Here is a 23,765-nt window from a genome sequence, read left to right on the forward strand (position 1 = left end):
CTTGGGACGGAGAGAGTATGCGTCAGTATGTAACCGATGCGAACTAATCTGCGCATGGTTGATGATGCCCTTGAATCTTTTGGGGTCCTTCCGTTTCTTGCGACGAGAGAGTTCAGGTCGTCTCTGATGTTTCTTTTGTACAGTAAGCATGCATTCATTTAGGTCTAAAAGAAATAAGTGCCATCAAGCCATGCATTAGAACTCGCTAGTCAGGCCTACGGCGAGACTAGCTATCTGGATAAACCTCTATGGCTTGCCTTTTAACTCGTCCGGACCCAATCATTGTTAAAAACAAATATTATCGCCGTGTTTAGCCAGACCATGATCTACGCCGCCGGGGCTAAAGTGGCTGAATTATTTGGAGGTCAGGCAGGAGTGCAGCACTGTTCCATTGCTTTTGTGCATCCATCATCTCTGTATTACCTAGTAGCTCCTATGAACTCTATACTGATCCAGCTCATAGAAGAAGTTGCCAGCAGGTTGTAGCATGGCAATGGCAAGACCGGAGGCGGAGGGAGAAAGCTGGACGCTGCCGGCCGCGAACAACGGCCGCCGCGGCGTCTCCGGCGAGCTTCTCCCGGCGTTCGGCGAACCGTTCCCTCCTTCCGTCGGGAACATCATCAACCCTTACGACTGCCGCTACAGGTACATACACGTCTCGTGTTATACTACGCCCTGCGTGCGCACGTGGACGTCTCGATCCATGCACGAGCTGACGTGTCCGCGCACGCTGCTGGCCGGGCCCGGGCCGGTCTCTCTGCTCCCAGGTGGTGGAACGGGTTCCTGATCGTTCTGGTGCTGTACTCGGCGTGGGCGTCGCCGTTCGAGCTGGCCCTCGAGCGGGCCGCCACCACGCCGCTCCTCGTCGTGGACCTGGTCGTCGACGCCTTCTTCGCCGTCGACATCGCCGTCTCCTTCTCCGTCGCCTACTTCGACAGGCCCGCCAACCTCTTCGTCGACGACCGCAGGAAGATCGCCACGAGGTGCCTGACGCGGCCCTGGTTCGCCATGGACGTGGCGTCGACGGTCCCGTTCCACATCATCTACCGGCTGGTCAGCGGCAGGAGCACCGGGTTCAGGTACCTCAACCTTCTCCGGCTGTGGCGGCTGCGCCGCGTCAGCAAGCTCTTCGCAAGGTACCCCGGTCCCCGGCCCTCCATCGATCCCATGAATTATCATCAGTGCAGTATGAAACATACTGCATTGAAACATTCAGAAGCAGATACTTTCGTGTGAAATACTCACTATTAGTATGCTGCATTGTGATCGATCATGTTCCCTCCCTTTGCAGATTGGAGAAGGACATCAGGTTCAACTACTTCTACACCAGGGTCGTCAAGCTCATCGGCGTGACGCTGTTCGCGCTGCACTCGTCGGCGTGCATCTTCCTGTGGATGGCGTTCCACCACCGGGACAAGGAGCGCACGTGGCTGGGCAGCCAGGTGCGCGACTTCACGGACCGCAGCGTCTGGGTCGGCTACACCTGCGCGGTGTACTGGTCCATCACCACGCTCGCCACCGTCGGGTACGGCGACCTGCACGCCGTGAACCCCGGCGAGATGGCATTCGCCACCTGCTACATGCTCTTCAACCTCGGCCTCACCTCCTACATCATCGGCAACATGACCAACCTCGTCGTCCACGCCGCCACCAACACCTTCAAGATGGTACGTACGTATAGCCCGTAGGCGATGCCGGCTTGCCGGCCGGCAGCGTGAAATTACTACGTACGGCGCGCGGCGAAGTTCTTGATGATCTGATGTGCATACGCTGCTGTTGCAGAGGGACATGGTGCGGCGGGTGTCGACGTTCGGGAGCGTGAACCGGCTGCCGCGGGAGCTGAGGGAGCAGATGATGGCGAGCGCGCAGCTGAGGTTCAACACGGGGGAGGTGGTCCAGCAGCAGCTGCTGTCCGATCTGCCCAGGGCGCTCAGGTCCGGGATCGCGCAGCACCTGTTCAGGGACACGGTCGAGCGCTGCTACCTGTTCCACGGCGTCTCCGACGGCCTCGTCGTGCAGCTGGTACTGAACGAACAGTGACATCTAGCCACCATTCGCAACCGCCGTGCTCCGAGAGACCTAGTCTAGTGGCCGTGTACTGACCCAAACAATGCAACTGGGTGAATCGCAGGTTTCAGAGATGACGGCAGAGTATTTCCCTCCGAAGGCGGACATTGTCCTGCAGAACGAGACCTCGACGGACTGCTACATCATTGTGTCCGGCGAAGTGGTAAGCACGATCTCGCGCCTGTCAGCAGCCCCCCTCCAATGATCTTCAGTTCAGATTCGTCACCTTGCTCTGAGCCTCTAACCCTGTTCGCCCTGTTCCTTCTGCTTGCCTGTGTATCAGGACGTGTTGGCGACTGCTGATGATGGAAGAGAGGAGGTAAACCACTCGAACCCCAAAGTCCATAGACACACTGAACATCGTACCCAGCCATGAGCCCATGATACTGAAGTCACTGTCTTCCTTTCTTGGATCCGTCCGACAGTTCTCATCCACTGTGTTGCCCTCTTGCAGCTTGTGATGAAGGTAGGGCCGAACGGCATGGCAGGGGAACTGGGGGTGATCTTTGGCATCCCGCAGCCGTTCACCGTCCGGAGCAGAAGGCTCACGGAGGTCGTGCGCATCGGCCAGAGCCATCTTCTGCAGATGCTCGGTGCCAACACTGCAGATGCGGACACTGTGCACGCCAATTTTGTTCAGTACCTCAAATCTCTGAAGGAACACGTTGTAGCGGACGCACCATTTTTCAGGGAGATCCTTTCCGACACGGGCCTGGTAAGTACCCAAAAAAGACTTGCTGAAGTGAAGGAGCTCGGCTCTGAAACTTGTGTGACATGTCCCATTTGTGCAGGATCAGCTCCAGAACGGCGCCATTTTTCAGAGGCAGCCGCGCAACGGCGCCGAGATCGTTCGGGACCAGGATGCCAGGCTTGGCAACGAGCAATACGAACGACGGCGATACAGACCACGAGTGGTCATCCATGATCAGTTCCCCGGTGATGGCGCCGAGAAGACTCGGAACCGTCCAGGGGGGAAGCTCATCTGCCTCCCGGAATCGCTGCAAGAGCTGATGGAAATTGCCGAGGCGAAGTTTGGGAAGGCGGTGAGGAGGGTGCTCACCGTCGACGGCGCCGAGGTGGACGACATCGCCGTGCTAAGAGACGGGGATCGCCTGGTTCTGTGTTGGTAGAAGTAGGATAGACCCACTCGCAAGCAGCTAGCAACAAGCGCGCGCAAAAGCGTTTCACAATTCACATCATCCTGTTCTCGAAATTTTACGCAAGGGGAAGAGTGAAAACAAAGTCGGATTGTGCAATTTTGATGTAAAAACTGTCCCAGAAAAATCGTACGGTAGCAGATAATTTCGTACAAAGAATGTCCAGTCACGGTGAGAGTAAAACACCGGCCCGCTGGAAAAGAATATGCAAAACCGTTGGGGAAGCACACTCCGTTAGAACACAAAGAAAAATATGCGCTTTTTTTTGTGAGCACAGGTTGAAAGCACAATTGTACATGACTACCTGAGCACCATGCAAACAAATCTGCAAAAAGGCCACTTAAGTCTCAGTGGATATGTGAAATTCAGCAGCTATAACTCGTACATGAAGGGCTACGAGCTATCAAATGCCATTATCTCGAAATCACACGTCAGTAAGCTAACAACCATACAGTAACCAAAAGAGCAGTAATATTTTGCTTAGCAGCATTGATGATGAGGACAAAACACAAAAGAGAATTACACGACAATCTGAGCAATTATAACCCAGTACATGAAGGACCAAGAGCTATCAAATGCCATTATCTCGAAATCACACGTCAGTAAGCCAATAGCCATATACAGTAACCAAAAGAGCAGTAATATTTTGCTTAGCAGCATTGATGAGGACAAAATACAAAAGAGAATTACACAACAATCTGCACCGTTGTTGGCAGATATATTCCCTGTTAATTCATTAGCTACATATCTCTTGGGATCTGAGTACTCACAATCCTAATATCAGCAGTTACAGAGTTAATCATAATCACCTGACTACCATGTGGATTCATCTATTGACATGAAAGCCCCAAACTTTTGTTCCTGAAATAACAAAGTTCAATAAGTCATCATCTGCTCCTGCTTCCAACATAAACCTTACAAGGCAGCAAATTACAATGGGCACACATTCAAGGGAACCACTTGGATACAATAAAACCACATGTTCAAAAATACAAGAGATCCTAACAAAAAGAAAATGGACATGGACTTTGCTGACAACATTTCACAACATATTACCTCCGTTCTCAATATATGAAATTTAGAACAAGCTAGCTAGTTCATATTGTCAGCAAGGTCCATGCCTCAATAGTCAATACAATTGAGAACGTCATATATTTTACAATATACTACCTCCATTCTAAACGTACTGCAAAATTCTAGCTAGTGCCTGAAATATTTCACAACATACTACCTTCGTCCTAAACGTCATATATTTAAGACCAAAGGGAGTTAGCTCAATATAGAAGCCCCCCAAAAAAATTTGTTGGACTGTGATTCAACTTCCACTACGACAGGCAATACGTGAACCATTGGCGGAAACCCAGAAGTTACACCCCCCACTGGCTGCCGTAGATGCAAAAACTAAACTCCAACAAAGGCCAAAGGGCAGTGGCCATGTCAGCTCTATGCCAACTACTTCAGAATAGATATGTTGACCATTCTTTCAAATCATGGAAAACTAAGATGCAACTACCATATTAAGTCACAAGTGTTTGTGAACTTGAGCTCAAAAGCTTGACATGGAACAGGTATAGTCATCAGAACATAACAAGAGGGGCATAGGTTTCATATCACCATGTGAACGAAACAAAAGGTTGGGAGATGCCTACAAAAGATGCGTTCAAGAGCACATCTCGACTATGTTCCTCACAAAGTAACCAATTCTAAACGATAATGGAAATTTATACCCTAGTTTCCAACTGGACCAAACAGGTGAAGAGAAATAAGGATTCATGAACACCTCCATTTCTTGACATACATAACCATTTTTCTCAAAATATTTTAACAAGTTTTTCTTGACAGCAGGCAAAATATTTTTAACAAGTTTATATCTGACTTAGCAATACCTATCAATTGGAAGCTTAATTATTTAAAGAGAAACTTTTTATTAACATAGTCACTGCACAAAATAGAACCCTAAAATCGCCAATATGCATATTACCACTCAAGAAACATGTCTGGTTCTCTACATAAGCAGATACCTTTAACCTTCTCCATTACAGTACAATGACTACTGAAAGTTGCACTCATCTCTCTTTCCACAACATATACTTAAAATGGAGATCGCCATGTGTCACGGGCTAGGGATGGATGAGAGTTGGTTGGAGGAACGATGCGAAGATTGTATTCAAAGGAGGTAGGCGGCCGTGGCCCTGGACCTCGTCGGCGCGCCGGAGCTATGGTTGAAGCTCACAGCGCGGCAAGGAGGCAGGAACCCAGGCCAATGTTTAGATACAATCTTAGATGCAAACTAATCACAGGTCAGGGCTTATATATGCCAAGCCTGGAAACAAACAAAGGAAATAAACTCTAACCGAATCAATCTTATCTAACCAAACCGACTAGGACTCCTTCCTTGATTTGCTGCGCCTGCTATATCGGAGTCCCACCATGACATCTCTCCCCTCCTGGAGAAGCAGCTCGTCCTCGAGCTGGAACTTCGGAAATAAGCGCTGAAACTCATCACGGGCAACCCAGGAAGTTTCTGTTGCAGGAGCTCCCTTCCACTGGACTAAGAACTCCAGATGGCCCCGAGCAAGACGACTCTTAAGCACTGCTTCTGGCTCTGGAACGGCACGACCATGCTGCAATGGTGGTAAAGCTGGAATCACCACTGGCGGCTCCCCATGAAACGGTTTTAGTAGCCCAACATGAAAGACATCATGAATACGAGTGCCAATCGGAAGAACTAGTTTGTACGCCACATCGCCAACGCGCTCCATAATTTGATACGGCCCAAAGAAACGAGGCCCCAACTTTCCACGGCCGCGCACATTCAGGGAAGCGGCAGGCCGATGCAACAATCGAAGCCAAACCCACTGTCCCGGTGCGAACTCCACTGGACGATGACGCTTATCATAGATAGCCTTGTAGTGTTGCTGAGCCTGCTCCAAACGGTCCCCTACCTCCGCAAGAAACTCATCCCGTTCGCTCATCGCCTTGTCTACCGCCGGCAAGCGAGTGTCCCCATGCTCATAGGAACGAATGGTTGGAGGATGGCGACCATAGACCACATGGAAGGGAGATGTCTTCAGGGACTGCTGATATGACGAGTTGTAGCAAAACTCTGCCCACGGGAGCCACTCCAACCAATTACGTGGTCGATCACCTGTGAGACACCTCAGATACATGGAGATGATCTTGTTTGCTGCCTCGGATTGCCCATCAGACTGCGGATGGAAGGCTGAAGTGAACTGCAACTTCACACCTGATAATCTGAAGAGCTCGCGCCAAAATGAGCTTGTGAACACCGGATCGCGATCGCTTACGATCGAGGTAGGAATGCCATGTAGACGGACCACCTCTGAAAAGAAAACCCGTGCCACTGAGACTGCTGTATAAGGATGAGCAAGAGCAATGAAATGAGCTGCCTTGGAGAAACGATCAATGACTGTCAAGATGACGGATTTCCCATTGACTTTTGGCAAAGCTTCAATGAAATCCATTGCCACATCGGACCATACTGATGATGGGACTTCTAGCGGTTGCAGCAAACCCCCAGGCTGCAAATGTTCACTCTTATGGCGCTGACAAGTTGTACATGCGCGCACAAAATCTTGCACCACCTTGCGATCATTGGGCACATGGAAATCAGCTCTGAGGCGATGTAATGTCTTGTGCACTCCTTCATGTCCGACGCCATGGACAGCTTCCAGGATGGTTGAAAGAAGACCAGATGATGCTGGGATGAACACTCTGCCCTTGAACAGAATCAGGCCATCAACCACCGACCACTGCACCGGCTTAAGCCCCCCACGAACGGCGTCGCGCAGCAATGAAAGATCATCATCTCCATTGATTTCTTGGCGAACCTGGTCGAACACGGTGAATGTAGGCCCAGACAACGCTGCTAGCTCACCCTCATGTTCACTGCGCCGAGATAAAGCATCAGCGACCACGTTCAAGGCACCGGGTTTGTACTCCACCACGAAATCGAACCCCAAAAGCTTACTCGCCCATTGATACTGGGGTATTGTTGTCAGGCGCTGATCCAAAAGGAACCGCAAACTCCGATGATCCGTGCGCACGATGAAGCGTCGGCCCCATAGATAAGGCCTCCAATGACGAACAGCTTGAACAAGGCCGATCAGCTCGCGTTCATATGCCGCGAGCTGAGCGTGGCGAGGGGCGATGGGCCTGCTAAAGAACGCGAGGGGGCCGTCGCCTTGGTGAAGAACGGCGCCAAAGCCGGACCCCGACGCGTCGCACTCGACGACGAAGTCGCGGGCGAAGTCGGGAAGCTGCAGAACGGGTGCCTCCGTGAGAGCTCGCTGCAGAGCTCTGAACGCCCGCTCGGCGTCTTGGTTCCAACGGAACCCCTCCTTCTTGAGCAACGCCGTGAGGGGAGCAGCGATAGAGCCGTAGTCGCGGATGAAGCGACGGTAGTACCCGGCCAAGCCGAGGAATCCCCGCACCGCGCGAGCGGAGGACGGCACCGGCCAAGACAAGATGGCGTCCACCTTCTGCTTGTCGACGGCGACGCCATGTTCTGAGATGACATGGCCCAAGTACGCCACGGAGGAGAGCCCGAACTCACACTTTGACCTCTTGAGGAAGAGCTAGCGGTCCTGCAGCGTGCGAAACACCGTGAGAACGTGGCGGAGATGATCCGACCACGATGAGCTGTAAATTAGGATATCATCGAAGAAAACAAGGACGAACCGGCGTAGGTACGGTAGCAAGATGTCATTCATCATTGCTTGGAACGTTGCGGGCGCGTTAGTGAGGCCGAACGGCATCACGAGGAACTCGAACAAGCCCTGGTGAGTGCGGAACGCGGTCTTGTCGACGTCCCTGGGGTGCATTAAGACTTGGTGATAGCCCGAGCGCATGTCCAGCTTAGTGAAGAACCGCGCCCCGCGCAGCTCGTCCAACAGCTCCTCCACCACAGGGATGGGAAACTTGTCCTTGATGGTGGCATCGTTGAGCGCGCGGTAATCCACGCAGAATCGCCATGTTCCGTCGCGCTTGCGGATCAGTAGAGCCGGAGAGGAAAACGCCGACGAACTACGCCGGATGATGCCCAGGCGCAACATCTCATCACACTGGCATTCGAGTTCGTCCTTCTGGGTGTGCGCGTAGCGGTATGGACGAACCGCCACGGCGTTTGCTCCCGGTTTGAGTCGAATCCGGTGGGAGAGGTGACGCTCCGGAGGAAGTCCCTGGGGCTCGGCGAAGAGGGACTCGAACTCCTCCAGTAGAGCGTCTAGCAGATCACCTTCGCGGCTCATGAAGGACGCCGAGGAGAGTCCCGGCGTGGCGTCCAGGCCGCTCCAGGTGATGGGGCGCCCAGCACGTGTGAAGCACATAGTGTGCCTTGCAAAGTCCCACAGGATAGGGCCAAGCGTGCCAAGCCAATGGACGCCCAGCACCATGTCGTATTTGCCCAGGGGAAGCGCGTAGAGGTCGACGCCGAACGCTTCGCCGTCGATGGAGACGTTCTGTGCAGGCGCCATCCCTGGAGACGCGACACGGTCGCCGTTCGCCACGGTGACTGTCAGGTGCAGGCAGGGCTGAAGACGAACGCCCGCACGCTGCGCCAAGGCAGTGTCGATGAAGTTGTGGGACGATCCGGAGTCGAGGAGGGCGATCCTGCTGATGCCGGCGATGGACACGCGCACTTTCATGGTCTGACAAGCGCGCGCGCGCACGCCGGTGATCGCGTGCAGGGAGATGCCCGGGTCGGCGTTCGCGTCCGCGGCCGTGTCCGCCTCCGCGTTTGTCTCCATGTCGTCGAAGCCCACGATCTCGATGACGAAAAGCTTCTTGCACCGGTGGCCCGTGACGAACTTTTCGTCGCAGTTGTAGCACAAGCCCTCTGCTCGGCGCTGCGTCATCTCGACTGGAGATAAGCGTCGGCGAGGCAGGGTGGACACGAGCGGCGAGGCCCTGCCCGAGCCTGCTTGCGCCGAGGACGCCGTGTCGCGGGGGTGTTGCCGATGGCGTGGATGACGGTGTTGTTGCCGCCGACGGAGCTCGGAACGAGGAGCGTGTGCCCCTCATGTGGCCGGGATCGGTCGACGACAGCTGCAGCCGTTGCTCGTATGCCCGGGCGAGCATGATGGCGTCGTCGAGCGAGGAGGGTCGTCGTAGCGCCACGTCCGTCTTGAGGGGGTTGACGAGGCCGGCGGTGTACATCTGGACCAGTTGTGCTTCCGTCAAGTCGGCGTCGCGGTACGCGAGGGTGAGGAACTTGTCGGTGTAGTCGTCCACGGTGTCGTCCCGGCGGAGCATCATGATTTCGCCGACCGGGCTGTCCGTCATGGGCAGGCCGAAACACTGTTGAACCAGCTGCGCGAAACGGCGCCACGACGGCGTGCCCGATGTCAACTCCAGGCGGTTGTACCACAGCTGGGCGGTCCCGGTGAGATGCAGGGACGCGTAGGGAACGCGACGGCGTTCCGGTGTGTGTTGGCACCGGAAGAACGTCTCGCATCTATTCAGCCATGGCAGTGGGTCTTTCTTGCCGTCGAAGGTTGGGAACTCGATGCGGGTGCGCGGGTGGAAGCGAGGGTCATCGTCGCCGTCGTCGTCGAGGTCCCGGCGGGCCAACAGGGGCGTCTCGCGGAACGGAGCCAGGGCCGACGCGGAGGCGATGTTTTCCTCCAGCGCCGGCTCCTTCTCGCCGCGGTGCGCTTTCTCCAGGCGGGTGACGGCGAGGCTCAGGGCGGCGACCTGGTTCGAGCCCTCGAACGCTGCCGCCTGGAGAGTGGTGACCTTGTCCGGCAAGCCATTGAGTTGCTTGACCAGCGGAAGCAAAGGGTTTAAGGGAGTCGGTCTGCGCGGCGAGCTCGGAGACCTTGGCGGCGAGGTCGGTGAGAGTGGTGAGCATGTCGTCGACGGTCGTCTCCAGGGGGTTCTTCTCGCCGGCATCCGCCATGGACACGGAACCAGAGACTCCTGATACCAAGATGTCACGGGCTAGGGATGGATGAGAGTTGGTTGGAGGAACGATGCGAAGATTGTATTCAAAGGAGGTAGGTGACCGTGGCCCTGGACCTCGTCGGCGCGCCGGAGCTATGGTTGAAGCTCACAGCGCGGCAAGGAGGCAGGAACCCAGACCAATGTTTAGATACAATCTTAGATGCAAACTAATCACAGGTCAGGGCTTATATATGCCAAGCCTGGAAACAAACAAAGGAAATAAACTCTAACCGAATCAATCTTATCTAACCAAACCGACTAGGACTCCTTCCTTGATTTGCTGCGCCTGCTATGTCGGAGTCCCACCATGACACATGCCAAATTAAACACACATAAATGACAGCTCAAGCACAACTACTTTTATATGCCACGCATGATGACATTTAAACTAGTAATCTTTTGACTTTGAGAGGGTGAGTAAATTATATGAATGGTGAACTTGAGAACCTTCAGATTAAAGTTGAACTAGCTCATAATCAGGACCTACTGATGTTCCAGCACAAAACTGACTCACGTATCAAGGTATCCCGTTTAGTTCCCAAAAAATTTTGGGCAAAATTTTTTGGGAACTTTTACCAGACTAATTAGGAGTATTAAACATAAACTAATTATAAAACTAATTACACGGATGGATGGGAAATCGCGAGACAAATCTATTAAACCTAATTAATCCGTCATTAAAGGTTGTTTACTGTAGCACAACATTGTCTAATAATTGCATAATTAGGTTCATTAGATTCATCTCGCGATTTTGCCCTGAGGGTTATGAAATGGGTTATGTCAGTTATCCACATTTAATACTCCTAATTAGTGGCCAAACCGTTGAAGTTACTGTAGCACGTGAAAAATTTTGGGGGGCAAACAGGTATGGTAAGCTCATATACTGTTGAACCTATCATGATCAAAAGCAACAATGAAAGTTCATGTATGGAAAATAGATTCCAATATTCCCAACATATCTATGGCCAGATTTTGAATACTTCAGAAATAGCAATAGCAGTACTGATCTACACTAGCATATATTTCCATCCACTGACTCCAGATTTCAATATCATAAAAAAACTAATCAGAGATTTAAGAGAGAAACTGGCATTATTTTGCATCTCTGTCTCAAATATTTGAAGATACCTTGCTGTGCCTTCTACTATTTCCTTCAATAAAACTAACATCAACCCAGTGTTAGCCTAAACGGTTAACACTAAACAGTCTGTCGCCTACCTTTTAGCTCTTTATTTGGACTAAACATTTATTTAAATGGGTTAAATGGTCATTAAACAGGATAAACAGTTGATTAAACGTACACGGCTAACCACTGTGTAGCATTTACACGACGTGTAAATAGACTAAACGGCCGTGTAGGCAAACAGTGCATCAACCATGTGATTTATTCTGCTAATCTTCCTTCTGAGAGAACATAAAACACAAAATACTATGTCAACAACGTCAAGACGCCCAAAACTGTTCATACACGACTCTACAAATTTTAGCAATGGTGCCGAATGATAACATCAGATGCGAAATTAGGAGTAAGCTGCTCCCGATCGCCGTTGGCATTGGCAACCACACACTTAGTTTCTTGAATAATATGGCTCTCCACATGAAATTGAAGATAGAGATCTTGAATAATATGGCTCTCCACATGGAACTGAAGACAGAGATAATTTCCAGACCCGAAAAAATAAAATGATTGGGTCTTTAGTTTACTCAATCATGCAAAAATTAATGAAATCCAAACATATATCACATATGCTACAATAAAACATGATCGGGCACATCGCTTCAGCAAAATATTGCACACAATATAAGCTGCTGAGATGAGTAAACCAACCTCATTTTGGGAACTTCTAGGCTGCATACTACAGAGAAGCATCCATGGTACCATTGTTTTGCTCTTCACCACCAACATCCTCCAATATCTTATCATTACCAACATCCCCATCTTCCTCCACATCACCCTCACCCTCGTCCTCATCCTCATCCTCATCCTCATCGCTGAGGCTAGCAATCTCCGCTTGTGCCTTCTCCAAAATCTCCCTCCACTTTGCGTCGAGGTCCCTTTGCAAATCCCTCCTCATTTGCTCCACTTCAGCCATGTGCCGCCTCTTGCTACTCTCTATCCTTGCAAAAACCTCTGCAAACTTCTGAATCGACTCCGTGACAGCCATGAACCCGTCCTGATTCCCTTCAACGGCGCTAATTTTCTGGGGTTCAGGTTCACCCAATTCCGCTACCGGACCCGTAACTCTGGGCGCTGCCTCTGCACCACCGCCTAGCAGACACTCCGGAGCCTTCATCCCCCATCCCAAGCGCGGTGATGGCTGCGTGTCGCGGCGGCGCTTCACGACCGGTGACTGGAAAGGGGGAAGTAGCGGGGGCGGGAGCGACGGGCACAGGATTGACTCCATCTTGTCGTAGTAGACCCATTTCACGCCGCCGAAGGCGGAGGAGAGGCCGCGGCGTGCGGCGAGGCGCGCCCTCTCCTTCTCCTTCTTGAACTGCTTCCGGAGCGTGTCGATGCGGTTGCGGCAGTGCGTCTCCGAGAAGTACCCCGCAGGGCGGTCTTCCGCGGCGGAGGCGAGGCGAGCGATCTCGAGCCACTCATCGGCACTAATGCCGCTGCGGCCCGCCCCTGGGCGGACGAATCGGTCGCCCCAGGCGTCGAGGAGCGCGAAGGTGGAGCGCTCCGTCCACTTGGGCCCGGCCCCGCCGCGCGGGGCCAGGACCTCGTAGGGAGCGAGCCGCGGGGCGAACTCGAAGCCGAGCGCGTACCGGTCGGTGCGGCGGCGCTTGGTGCGCGGGGAGGTGGGCGACGGGGAGGCGCCCGATGAGGAAGGAGAGGATGGGGAGGGCGACGGCGAGGGGGGCGCGGCGGCGGCCGCGCCGTCGACCATCGCCGCGGCTAGGGTTTCGAGCTCGTGGGCCGCGTCGTCGCCCATGGGCGCGGCTAGGGTTTCGAGCTCGTGGTTGGTAGATTTGTTCGGCGAGGTGGGTTGGCCGGGACCGGTAGGAATCCGGCGAGTTTGGGCAGGTCGTCCGTCCTCCGTGGGGTTCAGCGCGACACTGTAGCCACGTCCTGCGAGAGCAACAGCTACTGTACGCTAGTGAAAACGGGACAGATGGCAATTAAAAGTTTGTCCTTTTTGAAACTTACAATCGAGAATGAAAATATAAGCAAGTCAGTAGTAAATTATAGTTGAAAAGTACTAAAGTGTTTCTTGCTCCTTATCTAAATTTTATTATTATTATTGGAACTATTTTTGGTTGATGTTTCTATCTCATGCTTGGTTGGTTGCGCGTGTTTCAGGTATTTTTCTAGGAAGGGAGTCCAGTGCTAGAACATGTGTAATAACATTTAGTACGTTCTGGCCCTGTTTAGTTCCTAAAAAATTTCCTACAATATCCATATTCATCATATTGAATCTTCGGACACATACATGAAGTATTAAATGCAGTTAAAAGAATAACTAATTACACAGTTTAATTGTTTCATACGAGACGAATCTTTTAAGTTTAATTGGTCCAAGATTGAACATTAATTGCTAAATAATAACGAAATATGCTACAATACCAAAATCTAAACTTTTTCGCGGACTAAACACAGCCTCGATGATAAATCTACGCAAGCATCTCGGAGTTTGAAATTTCCCGAATTCTCTCCCAAACAAATCTGCAAACTCGGCAGTAAAATCTTTATCTTTTCTTAAAAGGTATTTTTGGGCAAAAGTTAACCATGTACATGGAGGTGTAGCTAAGATTTTGTTGAATTTGCACCTGGTTTGTTTGGATTTGAAGTTCGGGACTTTAAGATTTTTTCTTGAGTTATTTATATTTAGAACTACTCTTGTCCACTCCCAGTTCCATAAAAGTTGGTTTATTTGTTATGAAGTCTTGATATTTCTTAGGATTTTTTGGCCAGAGACTCGCTGTGTGTTTGCGAGGCTATATGGTTAATACTTTGCGAGAATCAGTGTTTGTTTTAATTGTTTTATTTACCTGTCCATCTGATACCCTTTATATGTTATGTCTAATTTGAACCTGTATTGGATCATCCAATACCATGTTGCATATATAGTCTCCAACAATTCAAGTTCAAGACCCTTTTCTCTGAGGATGTGTCAAAGTAATCGATGGTCAATTGGTCATATTGGATTCATCTAATACTTTGTATGTTGAACTCCGAGGACCCTTTTGGCGGAGCATGTTTTGGATCATCTAATACCCTAGGTCTTCTAGGCTTGGTTTTGGTTGGTTTCTTTCGCATTGCATTCATATTCCTCATGTGGGCATAATTAACCGAGAATTGAAAATCGAATCAAAATAATGGAACCGGAACCAAAATAACCGACCTGAAAAAATTGGTTTCCTATTTGATTCCAGAAACCATGGAACCGAAAAAGTTTGGTTCCTACTCTCGGTTAACCAAATTAATCGAAAGAACCGAATTACATAAACCTTGTATTTTGTAAGCGTATATTTAGTTTATTTGTGATGTGTCATATTTCAATTGCTATGTATATCTCTTAATATATCATTATTGTTCCCTTCTCAATTATTTTTCTCCAAAATAAAGGAAGTATTGTCTAAATTTGTTGTATAACATGTATGTTTTTCTTGTTATCTTAGCTTCTGCCAACAAATTTCGGTTAGTTCAGCTACAATGAAAGTACTCGGTGCCTAAATTTTTTTGGAACCGATCCGTTCCTATTTCTTAGGAACCAAATTTCTTTAAAAAACCGAGAAACCGAAGCAAACCTTCGAACTAAATGACTCAGTAGTCTAGGTGAGAAAATATGTGATCCTGGCGATAGCTAAAAAAGAGGTTTGTGGGCGAATTAGGGAAGGTCCGTTAAATTTGTGGAGAAATTTTTAGGCTTCTATAATCAACATTCTCTGATCAGTCATTTATGAAAAGTTTGATTCCTTGTTGTATTGTTTGCATTTCTTTCCCAACCATGATTCAGCTTTGCATGAGCTTTTATATCGTGATTGGTTGGGTGGATATACCCCCAACTAGGCTCCCCGGATGCAAGATTGTAATGTTTGGTTGCCTGTACCACCTCTCCGAGGGGCTATCTATTTCTAGCTCACGTCAAGCTGTCACATAAGACCTCCCCACCTCCTCATTCTCCATCCCGGGCGGTGGCTCTAGCCGTTGTGCCGCCCGCCCACGGCCCACCACCCACCGCCGCCTTCCCTCCCCCTTCCCGACCTTCTCCTCGCTCCCGCCGCCGGCCACCTCCCATTGGTTATCTAGCCCCGGCCGGCCGGCGGCGCTTCCGCGCCGCTCGCCTTCACCGCCGTCGACCTCCTTCTCTAAAGCCATAAGCCATTGGAGCCCCGAAAACACAAAACCCTAACATCCGCCACCTCGACCACCACCGCAACCGCCGGCGAGGTTGCCAGCAGTCGCTCCCCCCTCCCCCAGTCGACAGCCACTCCACCCTCCCCCATCTAGCTCGCAACCCCCCTCCCTTAACCCCAACGGCCATCACTGCCGTGAGTCGGAGGAAGAAGTCCTTCTGCGATAGACCAGCGCGAGCTCACATATGCGATGAATAGATTCCCCCTCTCCGATCTGGCTTGCCGGATACAAAAAGGAGTCCTAGGTCTGGCTCGGGCAGATGCGGAAAAATCGGCGTTCCCGGCAAGCCCCGCTTGCTGAATGCAAACGAGTGCTCTGGACACTCGGCATTTTAGCTCCGCCCATGCATGGCTCCACGAAATGCAGGTAACCAACAATATCCGTAGCCAGCCAAATTGAACAGACTAAGCAATCAAACATGGTACTCCTGCATTCGCTGAGCCTGTCCTACTCAGGCCTAGCTGGGGATGCGAGCCAGGCTAGCCAGATGCACAAACCAATCAGCCCCAGGTACTCCGGTGTTGACGGCCATAAATTTGCATTCTAGCCATCAACTTCTCGGGAATAACACGAGCTTTACACTATATTCCATTTATATTTTATTTATTTCTAACGAGTTTCACAAGTTTTGGATGAGTTTTGATTTCAGGTAAACATACACCAAAATGGGCAAAATTGAGCGAAAACCCAGGCCGACCAGCCACCCCCAGGCCGGCCGGCCTAGCACCCCTGAAGACAGGGCCCCGACTTGAACCAGAGGCAATGTGACACGATCATAATGCCCTGAATTGAGGATTGGGTCTCGGTTTGATCGGATGGATCGGAAGGCTTGCACAAAGAACAAAGGGCCCACAACTCAATACCAACTTGGGTCCAGGGCAGCGATCCACCACCGTGGCAAGATCACTAGAACGCAGAGGGGACGTCGGCGCAACGGAGGGCCGAGTTGGGCCAGAGGGAGGCCGGCCGGCCTACAACTGTCAGCGTTCGGGCAACGCAACGAATACCAACCTCAGAAAGCAATCCAGGACGTCCGTGCAAAGGCGGTGGCCAGATGGCCGCACCCCCAGGCCGGCCGGCCTAGGGGAGGCCCGCCGGCCCCACCTTGCAGTCTCTCACGCCCCGGCTTCGCGTGGAAGACAAGCACACCGACCTTACCTGCTTACAACTGACGCTACGGGGATTAACTGCTAAGAACCGACCCTGAAAGGTTATAAATAGAAGCACCACCCATCACTTCAACACACACAATTGGAACTCTTCTCTCTTCACTTGTACTTTCTAGAGTAGGTTAGTAGCTTGGAAGTTAGAGTCGAGTCGAGCTTGCTCGGGACTCCGGAGTCGTCGGAAGTCTGGTATAGCTCTTGTATCCTTCTTTTGACATTATCAGTATAAGTTATCTTCTCTACTTTTCTGAGTCAGCTTTTCTTTCCGCTGTCTTTTATTTACTCGAGTCTGAGTGTCCAGCTCGTGCGCGGAAGTTTTCCTTTAGCTTAGACTAAATTATCTTTCTTAGTGGTCGGGATCTTATCTTACAGGTTTTTTTGCCCGAACTAGAGTATCTCAAGTTAGCGCTCTAGGTTGAAGGGGATTTCTCTCGAAGGCCTCGAGAGAAATCCTAACACCAAGTGCAGACGTGGTATCTGGTCTTAGTGTTAGCTAGAAAGTGTGTTCCACCCCACGGAACCGTTGTGGTAGTCGGTAGGTGGTGACAGCCCTATCCGTCTTTTATAGTCCACCACGTTCGGGTGTTTTCATAGCAGTAGTGCAGGTTGCCGTTAGACTCCCTTCTCATCCCTTTCTGAAGTCATTCCTCTTCCAGCCGCCGAAGAAAGCTCTGCTTTCCCGAGAACTAGTTAGGTGTTTAGTCTGATCTAGAGAGGTTAGCTCGATAGTTCAAAATTGTATCAGATGTCTTATCTCGCTCGTTGTCCTCACAGCTGCTACCTCTCTAAGGAGTTGAACCTCCGTGTGTCACTCGGTTATTGCCTGACCATTTATCTCACTTATCTACCAGGCTTATCCCTGTCTAATTAGCCGGACGAATAAGCTAGTACGGTTATCATTCAATTTACGATACTCTTTACCATAGTGCTTCCTGAGGAAAAATACGATATCCTGGAATACTCCAAGGTGAAGTGCTACAACAATGATTCTATGCGCTTGCAGAATATCTATTCTATCGGGCATAAGAAACGCCAACATCCGTCCATCCCCCAAAAAAAAGGTCATCCTAAAAATTTTAGGATAAATTAACTAAAAAGGTAAAGTGACCATGTTTATCTCTACTTATTGCCCATATTTAACAATAATTGATTCTTGCATCTACATGCACTTTATAAATAGGGCAAGATGACTTGTTTTTTAGGACAAATATTGAATTCTAAAATGATTTGTTTTTTGGAGGGAAGGAGTGCGCATCTAGTAGCTGATTGGTTAAAGGTTTTTTTTTTGCTAACTAGACTGTGTATTGTAGATTGTGACCTTTATTTTTTAAGAAAAAAGATACATAGGATAGCTGTCACTTATTTATCTGATTCACTTGTTTAATTCCCTGGAGAATAGTATACGACATCTATTTGTTTGACGGGCCAAGTTCGTGGAAACCAGGCATATCTCAAGTTGGGAACACACGCGTGCCTTATTCATGCACCACTATCCGATCCACGTATCTTGCAGCCTTTTGCGCTATTTGCAACTTGGAACAGAATAACTCCTAAGTAGTATGTAATAAGATCATTAAGGTTATGTGCAGACACCACTCCCTAACGCTTGATCTCCAGCCTCCATCAGCAATCTATATGCCCAAGCGGCCACCGGCTTCCCTTTTCAGTCTGTACTTGATGGGATTGAAGAATGGATAGCAGCCCATTGATTTCCTGCAAGTTTGCATTGTTCACGGTCTTAAGAGATGAACAAAGAAGCATACTAGCAAAAGGGAAATTATTAGTCTCCATGAAGGTGACTACAGCCTAAACCTGGCATTCTTGAATCTTGAAATTCCTAGTATCTGCAGATACCTGTTGGTAGTATCTTGGTGGTTCTTCCTTGGCATGCTATGGCTGCGTGTAGGGCTAAGGTCACTTCTCGTCCGGCCAGAAGCTGCATTCTCCATGGAACTATCATTGACTACTGACGCACTGTTTTCTCGCAGGGACACAGTTGAATTGGAGAAGCTTTTCCTCCTCCTGCTGCCACCACCAGCAGCAGCTCTTGATGCCGAAGGCATGAACAGCTTGATGATGAAGCTTGCCCCGTCCATGGAGGGCGTCTTCTTCCTCCAGGGCTTGGTGCTGGAAGGCGAAGGACGACTCCTTGCCGTGCTCAATCTCAACGAGCTGCTCGATGCTGGTTCGTCCGTGGTTGTGGGCCTACCAGACAGAGACAGCTCGCTGAGGTCTCGCAGGGACAGTTCATAGGCTTCTTGAGGCAGGCTGTCCGCTGCTCGTAGCATCATCTCCCGGTGGTGCCTGCTGATCGCCTGTGCCTCGGCGTCGTCCGGCCACAGATCGGAGCAGTGGTTGGCGATCTTGGATTGCTCGATCCAAGATTCGTAGTCGAAGTCGAGTGCGTCCTCGTGGGTTTCTGACGAGACTGGACTTGTGAAGGTGAAGGGCTGCTGCTCCGGGACAGAAGTAGAAGTAGGAGCCATGAAATGGAATAAAATTAGGCCCTTCGGATTTGGGAGGAGAATAGCTTGATGCAGGTGGTCTTTTTATAGGTGAAGATGACTAGGCTGGCAGAGGGCCGGGAGAGCTTGCATTGAGCTTGCATTATATTTCAAGGAAATGGAGGTGAGATGATCCGGTGCTCCATTTGGTAGCCCGTGCCCATGCCAAGTGAAACTCCCTGTCGCCTGCTTGCTTTGAACTGGGCTCGACTGAATAGAATTGAATAGGTGACAGACAGGGAGAGCGTGTTCGATCAAATTCGTGCATCTTTTACTAGTCTAGTCTTGATCTTTTCTGGCGGCTGCAAATTTTGCATTGGCAATAGCTGCCTCCCCGTGACGCACGGCAATGGTAGTTTATTGTAGCCATTCCTGAATCCTGAGTGCCACCTTACAACACACGTACACGGCACTCGCACTTAATCGGTGTGTGGCGTAGTCGTTGCCTCCTTTTCTTTATGTATGCACCATACGGCATCTGCCAGTGGAGCAAACTCATTTTGTGATGTTTGGCTTACTCTTTTATTTTCTTGCTAGTGATGAGCCACTTGTCAGACGCTCAAGGTACATACCAAACCATCATCAAGATTCTTTCAGCTTCAAAGTTCAGGTGCCTATTCTTAGATGAAGGGAGTTTTATCGATATTTAAAGAGATGCAGATTGTTAACGACATAAAAATAAAAGAGTCAAAAGGCCTTTCTTGTTTTTTTTTTGCGCGGGGCTTCCTTTCTTGTTATTATCTCTACTATCTCTATCTCTATCTCTAAAAAGAGACTAAGGTGACGTTTTTTTCGTCTACATAGTCACCCCTCCTTTGGTTAAACCTACGACGGTCACAGGTGGCTCCTGAGCCTCTTGAGCGATCTGAGCCGCTCCCAGACCCTCCCGCGAGATTTGTATTCGTATTAGGGTTAATTGGATCTATACCACTACAATTGTTTGAGTTCACAGATCTACTATTACAATTCATCATATCGGAACCATGCCATTATAATTTCACAATTCTCTAAAGAATACCATTACTTACTCCTTCGATGTGTTTCTGAAAAATTTTAGACCAAAATGCCCTCATCTTCTTCCTCCCATCCTATATCTCATCTCTTCCCCTCCTCTGTCTCTCCATGTCATGGCCGCCGGCCGCTCTGCCCGACGCGCGCATCCACCACCCGTCCTCCTCCCAGCCCGGCCCTGCGCGTCCGCGGCCGCCGCGGTCTGGCGGTCCAGTTCGGGCGGCCATCCTCACATGTCTGTGCGCGGCGGTTCGGGCCGGCCGTTGAGCGCAGGCGCGGAGGTGTGGCCGGCGAGACGGCGTGTAGGCGGGCCAGGATGCGGCGGGGCGCAGGCGCTCGAGAAACGATTCGAGTTCTTGCGGGGTCAAAGGTGGGTTCTCCGGGCGTGTTCCATCACGGGCTCATGGAAAGGTGGGATCTTGTGACAAACTAGGCAGGTTGGCGCGCTACGCACGCCTATAAAAAAAATATTGACCTAAAATATTAATGGAAAGATATTATTCGTTACTATGTTTGAAACAATATCGTATCGATGTATTGAGTTAAATCTAAAAATTACAGTTAAACAGCATAGTAGTTTAGAGTCTGAGAGCGCGCCAATCTCAAGCATTTTAGTATAGAGGTACAGACAATTTTTCCTTAGGAATTCATTTTTTTTGTGTCAGTAGGTATAGTTTGATTACTTTAGTAGGGAAAAAAAATTAGAAATGAATGAACAGTTCAAGTATATTTTGTGAGTTTACGGAGGGAAACCCAAAGCCAAAAAGTAGTAGAACTACCACGTGTGAATGTAGTGTACAAAGTTTAGTTATTATTTTTATATGTAGGAAGTAGTTAAATATATTTTGTATTGTCAAATAATGGAAGGAAAATAATTTTTTTAAGATAAAAAGGCTCACTTAAAAGAACCGTGGGCCCCACGTGGGTCCCGTCTGAATAGCGCGTGGGTCCCACGTGGGTCCCGCCTGAATAGCGCGTGGGTCCCACGTGGGTCCCGCCTGAATAGCGTGTGGGTCCCATGTGGGTCCCACCTAAATAGTATGTGGGACCCGCATAAACAGTGTGTGGGCCCCACGTGGGGCCGCGACTCACGGAAACACTCCGATTCTTGGAGCTTTAGTATAGTATACTAGTCAGGTTGGCGCGCTATGCGCGCCTATACCAAAACGTGGACCTAAAATATTAATAGAAAGATATTATCCGTTACTATGTTCGAAGCAACATTGTATCGATGTTTGAGTTAGATCTAAAAATTACAGTAAAGCGGCATAGTAGTTTTGTGTCTGAGAGCGCGCCAATCTCAGACATTGTAGTATAGAGGTACAACTAATTTTTCCTTAGGAATTTTTTTTGTGTCAGTAGGTATAGTTTAATTACTTTAGTTGGGAAAAAATAATATTAGAAATGAATGAACAGTTTAATTATATTTTGTGAGTTTACGGAGGGAAATCAAAACTCAAGAAGTAGTACAACTACCACATGTAAATGTAGTATACAAAGTTTAGTTATTATTTTTGTATGTAGAAAGTAGGTAAATATATTTTGTATTATCAAATAATGGAAGGAAAATATTTTTTTAAGATAAAGAGACTAACTTAATAGAATCGTGGGCCCCACGTGGGTCTCGCCCGAATAGTACATGGGTTCCACGTGGGTCCCACTGAATAATATGTGGGTCCCACGTGGGCCCCGTCTGAATAGTACATGGGCCCACATGGGTCCCACGCGAATAGTATGTGGGACCCGCATGAACAGTGCACGGGCCCACAATTCATGAGCTTGCGCCAATTCTTGGCCCTAAGTATATGTAATTAATATCAAAGAACTAACAAATCATAGACAAGGTAGAAAGAGAGAAAGAGAGTTTGGTCAGACCCAAGATCCATGTTGATGATGTCGCAGAGCTCCATGTTGGCCGCCCAGTCCGGGACGATGAGCATGTCGTTGGTCGCCCTCTCGGCGCACGCCACGGCCGCCGACATCTCTCCCGGCGGAGCAGCGTGCGGCGACGCTGCAGCAACGCGGGGGCGGGGCCACCGGTGCAGGGTGCGGCGCGCGTGGCAAGCGAGGCGGCGTGCGGGCTGGCCGGAACGCGGCGCGGCGCGCGGTGGTGCTGCAGACGCGCGGGGACCAAAATTTTTTTACAAACACAGCGTATGAGTAAGTAGTGGTGTATTTGGAGGAGTTATAAAATTGTAATGACATGATTTCAACATGATGAATTGTAATGGTAGATCAGTGAACTCAAATAATTATAATGGCATAGATCTATTTAACCCATATGATATTGTGATCAGTCATGTGGTGCCACGGTTCTGAAGTATAACTAAAACTTCCCTTAATCTCTTCCCGTGTATTTGTGCAGACTGATCTGCGTTTCCAGAGCCATGCAGTGCTTGCCCTGCAGGAGGCTGCACAAGCATATTTGGGCCGTGTTTGGTTTGTAGTAGTATTAGTAGCATAAAAATTTTGACCAATAATTAGGGATAATAAATAAAGGCAATTTACAAAACTAACTCCACAACCCTGCGCTACTTCGCGAGATGAACCTAATGAGGCCTTTGCCCGCACGATTAGAGGATGGTTACTGTAGCATCACTGTAGCCAATTATCGATTAATTACTATCATTAGATTCGTCGTGAGAAGTTACACCCGTTCGTGAAAAATTTTTGCAAATAAACTTCGTTTAGTACTCCATGTATTGAAGATTTTTTTTTCGGGAATCGTGTGCTAAGTATTACCGCACCGAAACAAACAGGACCTGGTGCGTCTGTTCGAGGACACCAACCTGTGCGCCATCCACGCCAAGCGGACGATCATGCCCAAGGACATTCAGCTGGATAGGAGGATTCGCGGCGAGAGGGCTTAGTTTCACTGCTCTGGTGGCCAGGTGTTCGATGCAGCTGCTTTTGTGATGTTGGTGCTCAACATCTGTCAGTCTTTTGAACTTTGAATAGTCATAGTGTTCGTTCGTGGTGCTAGGTTAGGTGCTTCCGCAATCTTACTATGTTTTAGAGTTCAATCGTTTGCTACCTAATTCATCTTATAAGTGCTGGCCATCCACCTGATTGGTGTGTATCTAGGCTTATCTGAATTCTGAACCATGAATTTGATCTATTTTATCAGCTCGGGTTGCATTATATTGTGCTGAGGTTTTTGAGTTTCTGCGTGATGTGGCCTGCTGCGGTGTTAATGGAACAAGAGCTTGTTGAGAGGCAGCTTGATGTGATCAAGGAATGTGGAAAGCTTTTCAGTGATTATGTCATGTAGACGTATTTGACCAGACACATGTGGATTGTGTTATATGTTGTCACGGCACCATGATCAACTCATTATCCATGTGATTATTTAGGCCTTGCTTGTTGTACTATTTTTAGCTTAATGGCAACCAATGGATAATTGGTAGATGTCTGATTATTTACTACAACTATATAAGCTAAAAATTTTCTCAAAAAAGTTGTATGAATTGCTTGTTACTACATTTACGATTATGGACTAAAGATATTGCAGGGTGCAACCGTGCAAAGCATTGTT

The 23,765-nt window shown here is 49.4% G+C and overlaps 2 protein-coding genes across 2 annotated transcripts; one reads left to right on the forward strand and one right to left on the reverse strand.

The window, feature by feature from the left end:
* Positions 1-493: 493 nt before the first annotated feature.
* On the forward strand, positions 494-3,197 carry LOC120674944 (potassium channel KAT4-like). The gene is made up of 8 exons (XM_039956041.1): positions 494-645; positions 768-1,136; positions 1,292-1,667; positions 1,783-2,022; positions 2,132-2,230; positions 2,351-2,386; positions 2,522-2,738; positions 2,842-3,197. Exons 1-8 carry the CDS (start codon positions 494-496, stop codon positions 3,195-3,197), a joined length of 1,845 nt encoding a protein of 614 aa, XP_039811975.1.
* Positions 3,198-3,743: 546 nt separating this feature from the next.
* LOC120675485 (trihelix transcription factor ASIL1-like) lies at positions 3,744-13,232 on the reverse strand. The gene is made up of 2 exons (XM_039956687.1): positions 12,016-13,232; positions 3,744-4,085 (listed from the first exon to the last, which is right to left on the reverse strand). Exon 1 carries the CDS (start codon positions 13,121-13,123, stop codon positions 12,044-12,046), a length of 1,080 nt encoding a protein of 359 aa, XP_039812621.1. The 5' UTR covers positions 13,124-13,232; the 3' UTR covers positions 3,744-4,085; positions 12,016-12,043.
* Between the last annotated feature and the right edge of the window lie 10,533 nt (positions 13,233-23,765).

The sequence above is a fragment of the Panicum virgatum genome, chromosome 5N (assembly GCF_016808335.1).
Source record: "Panicum virgatum strain AP13 chromosome 5N, P.virgatum_v5, whole genome shotgun sequence".
NCBI classification, from domain to species: Eukaryota; Viridiplantae; Streptophyta; class Magnoliopsida; order Poales; family Poaceae; genus Panicum; species Panicum virgatum.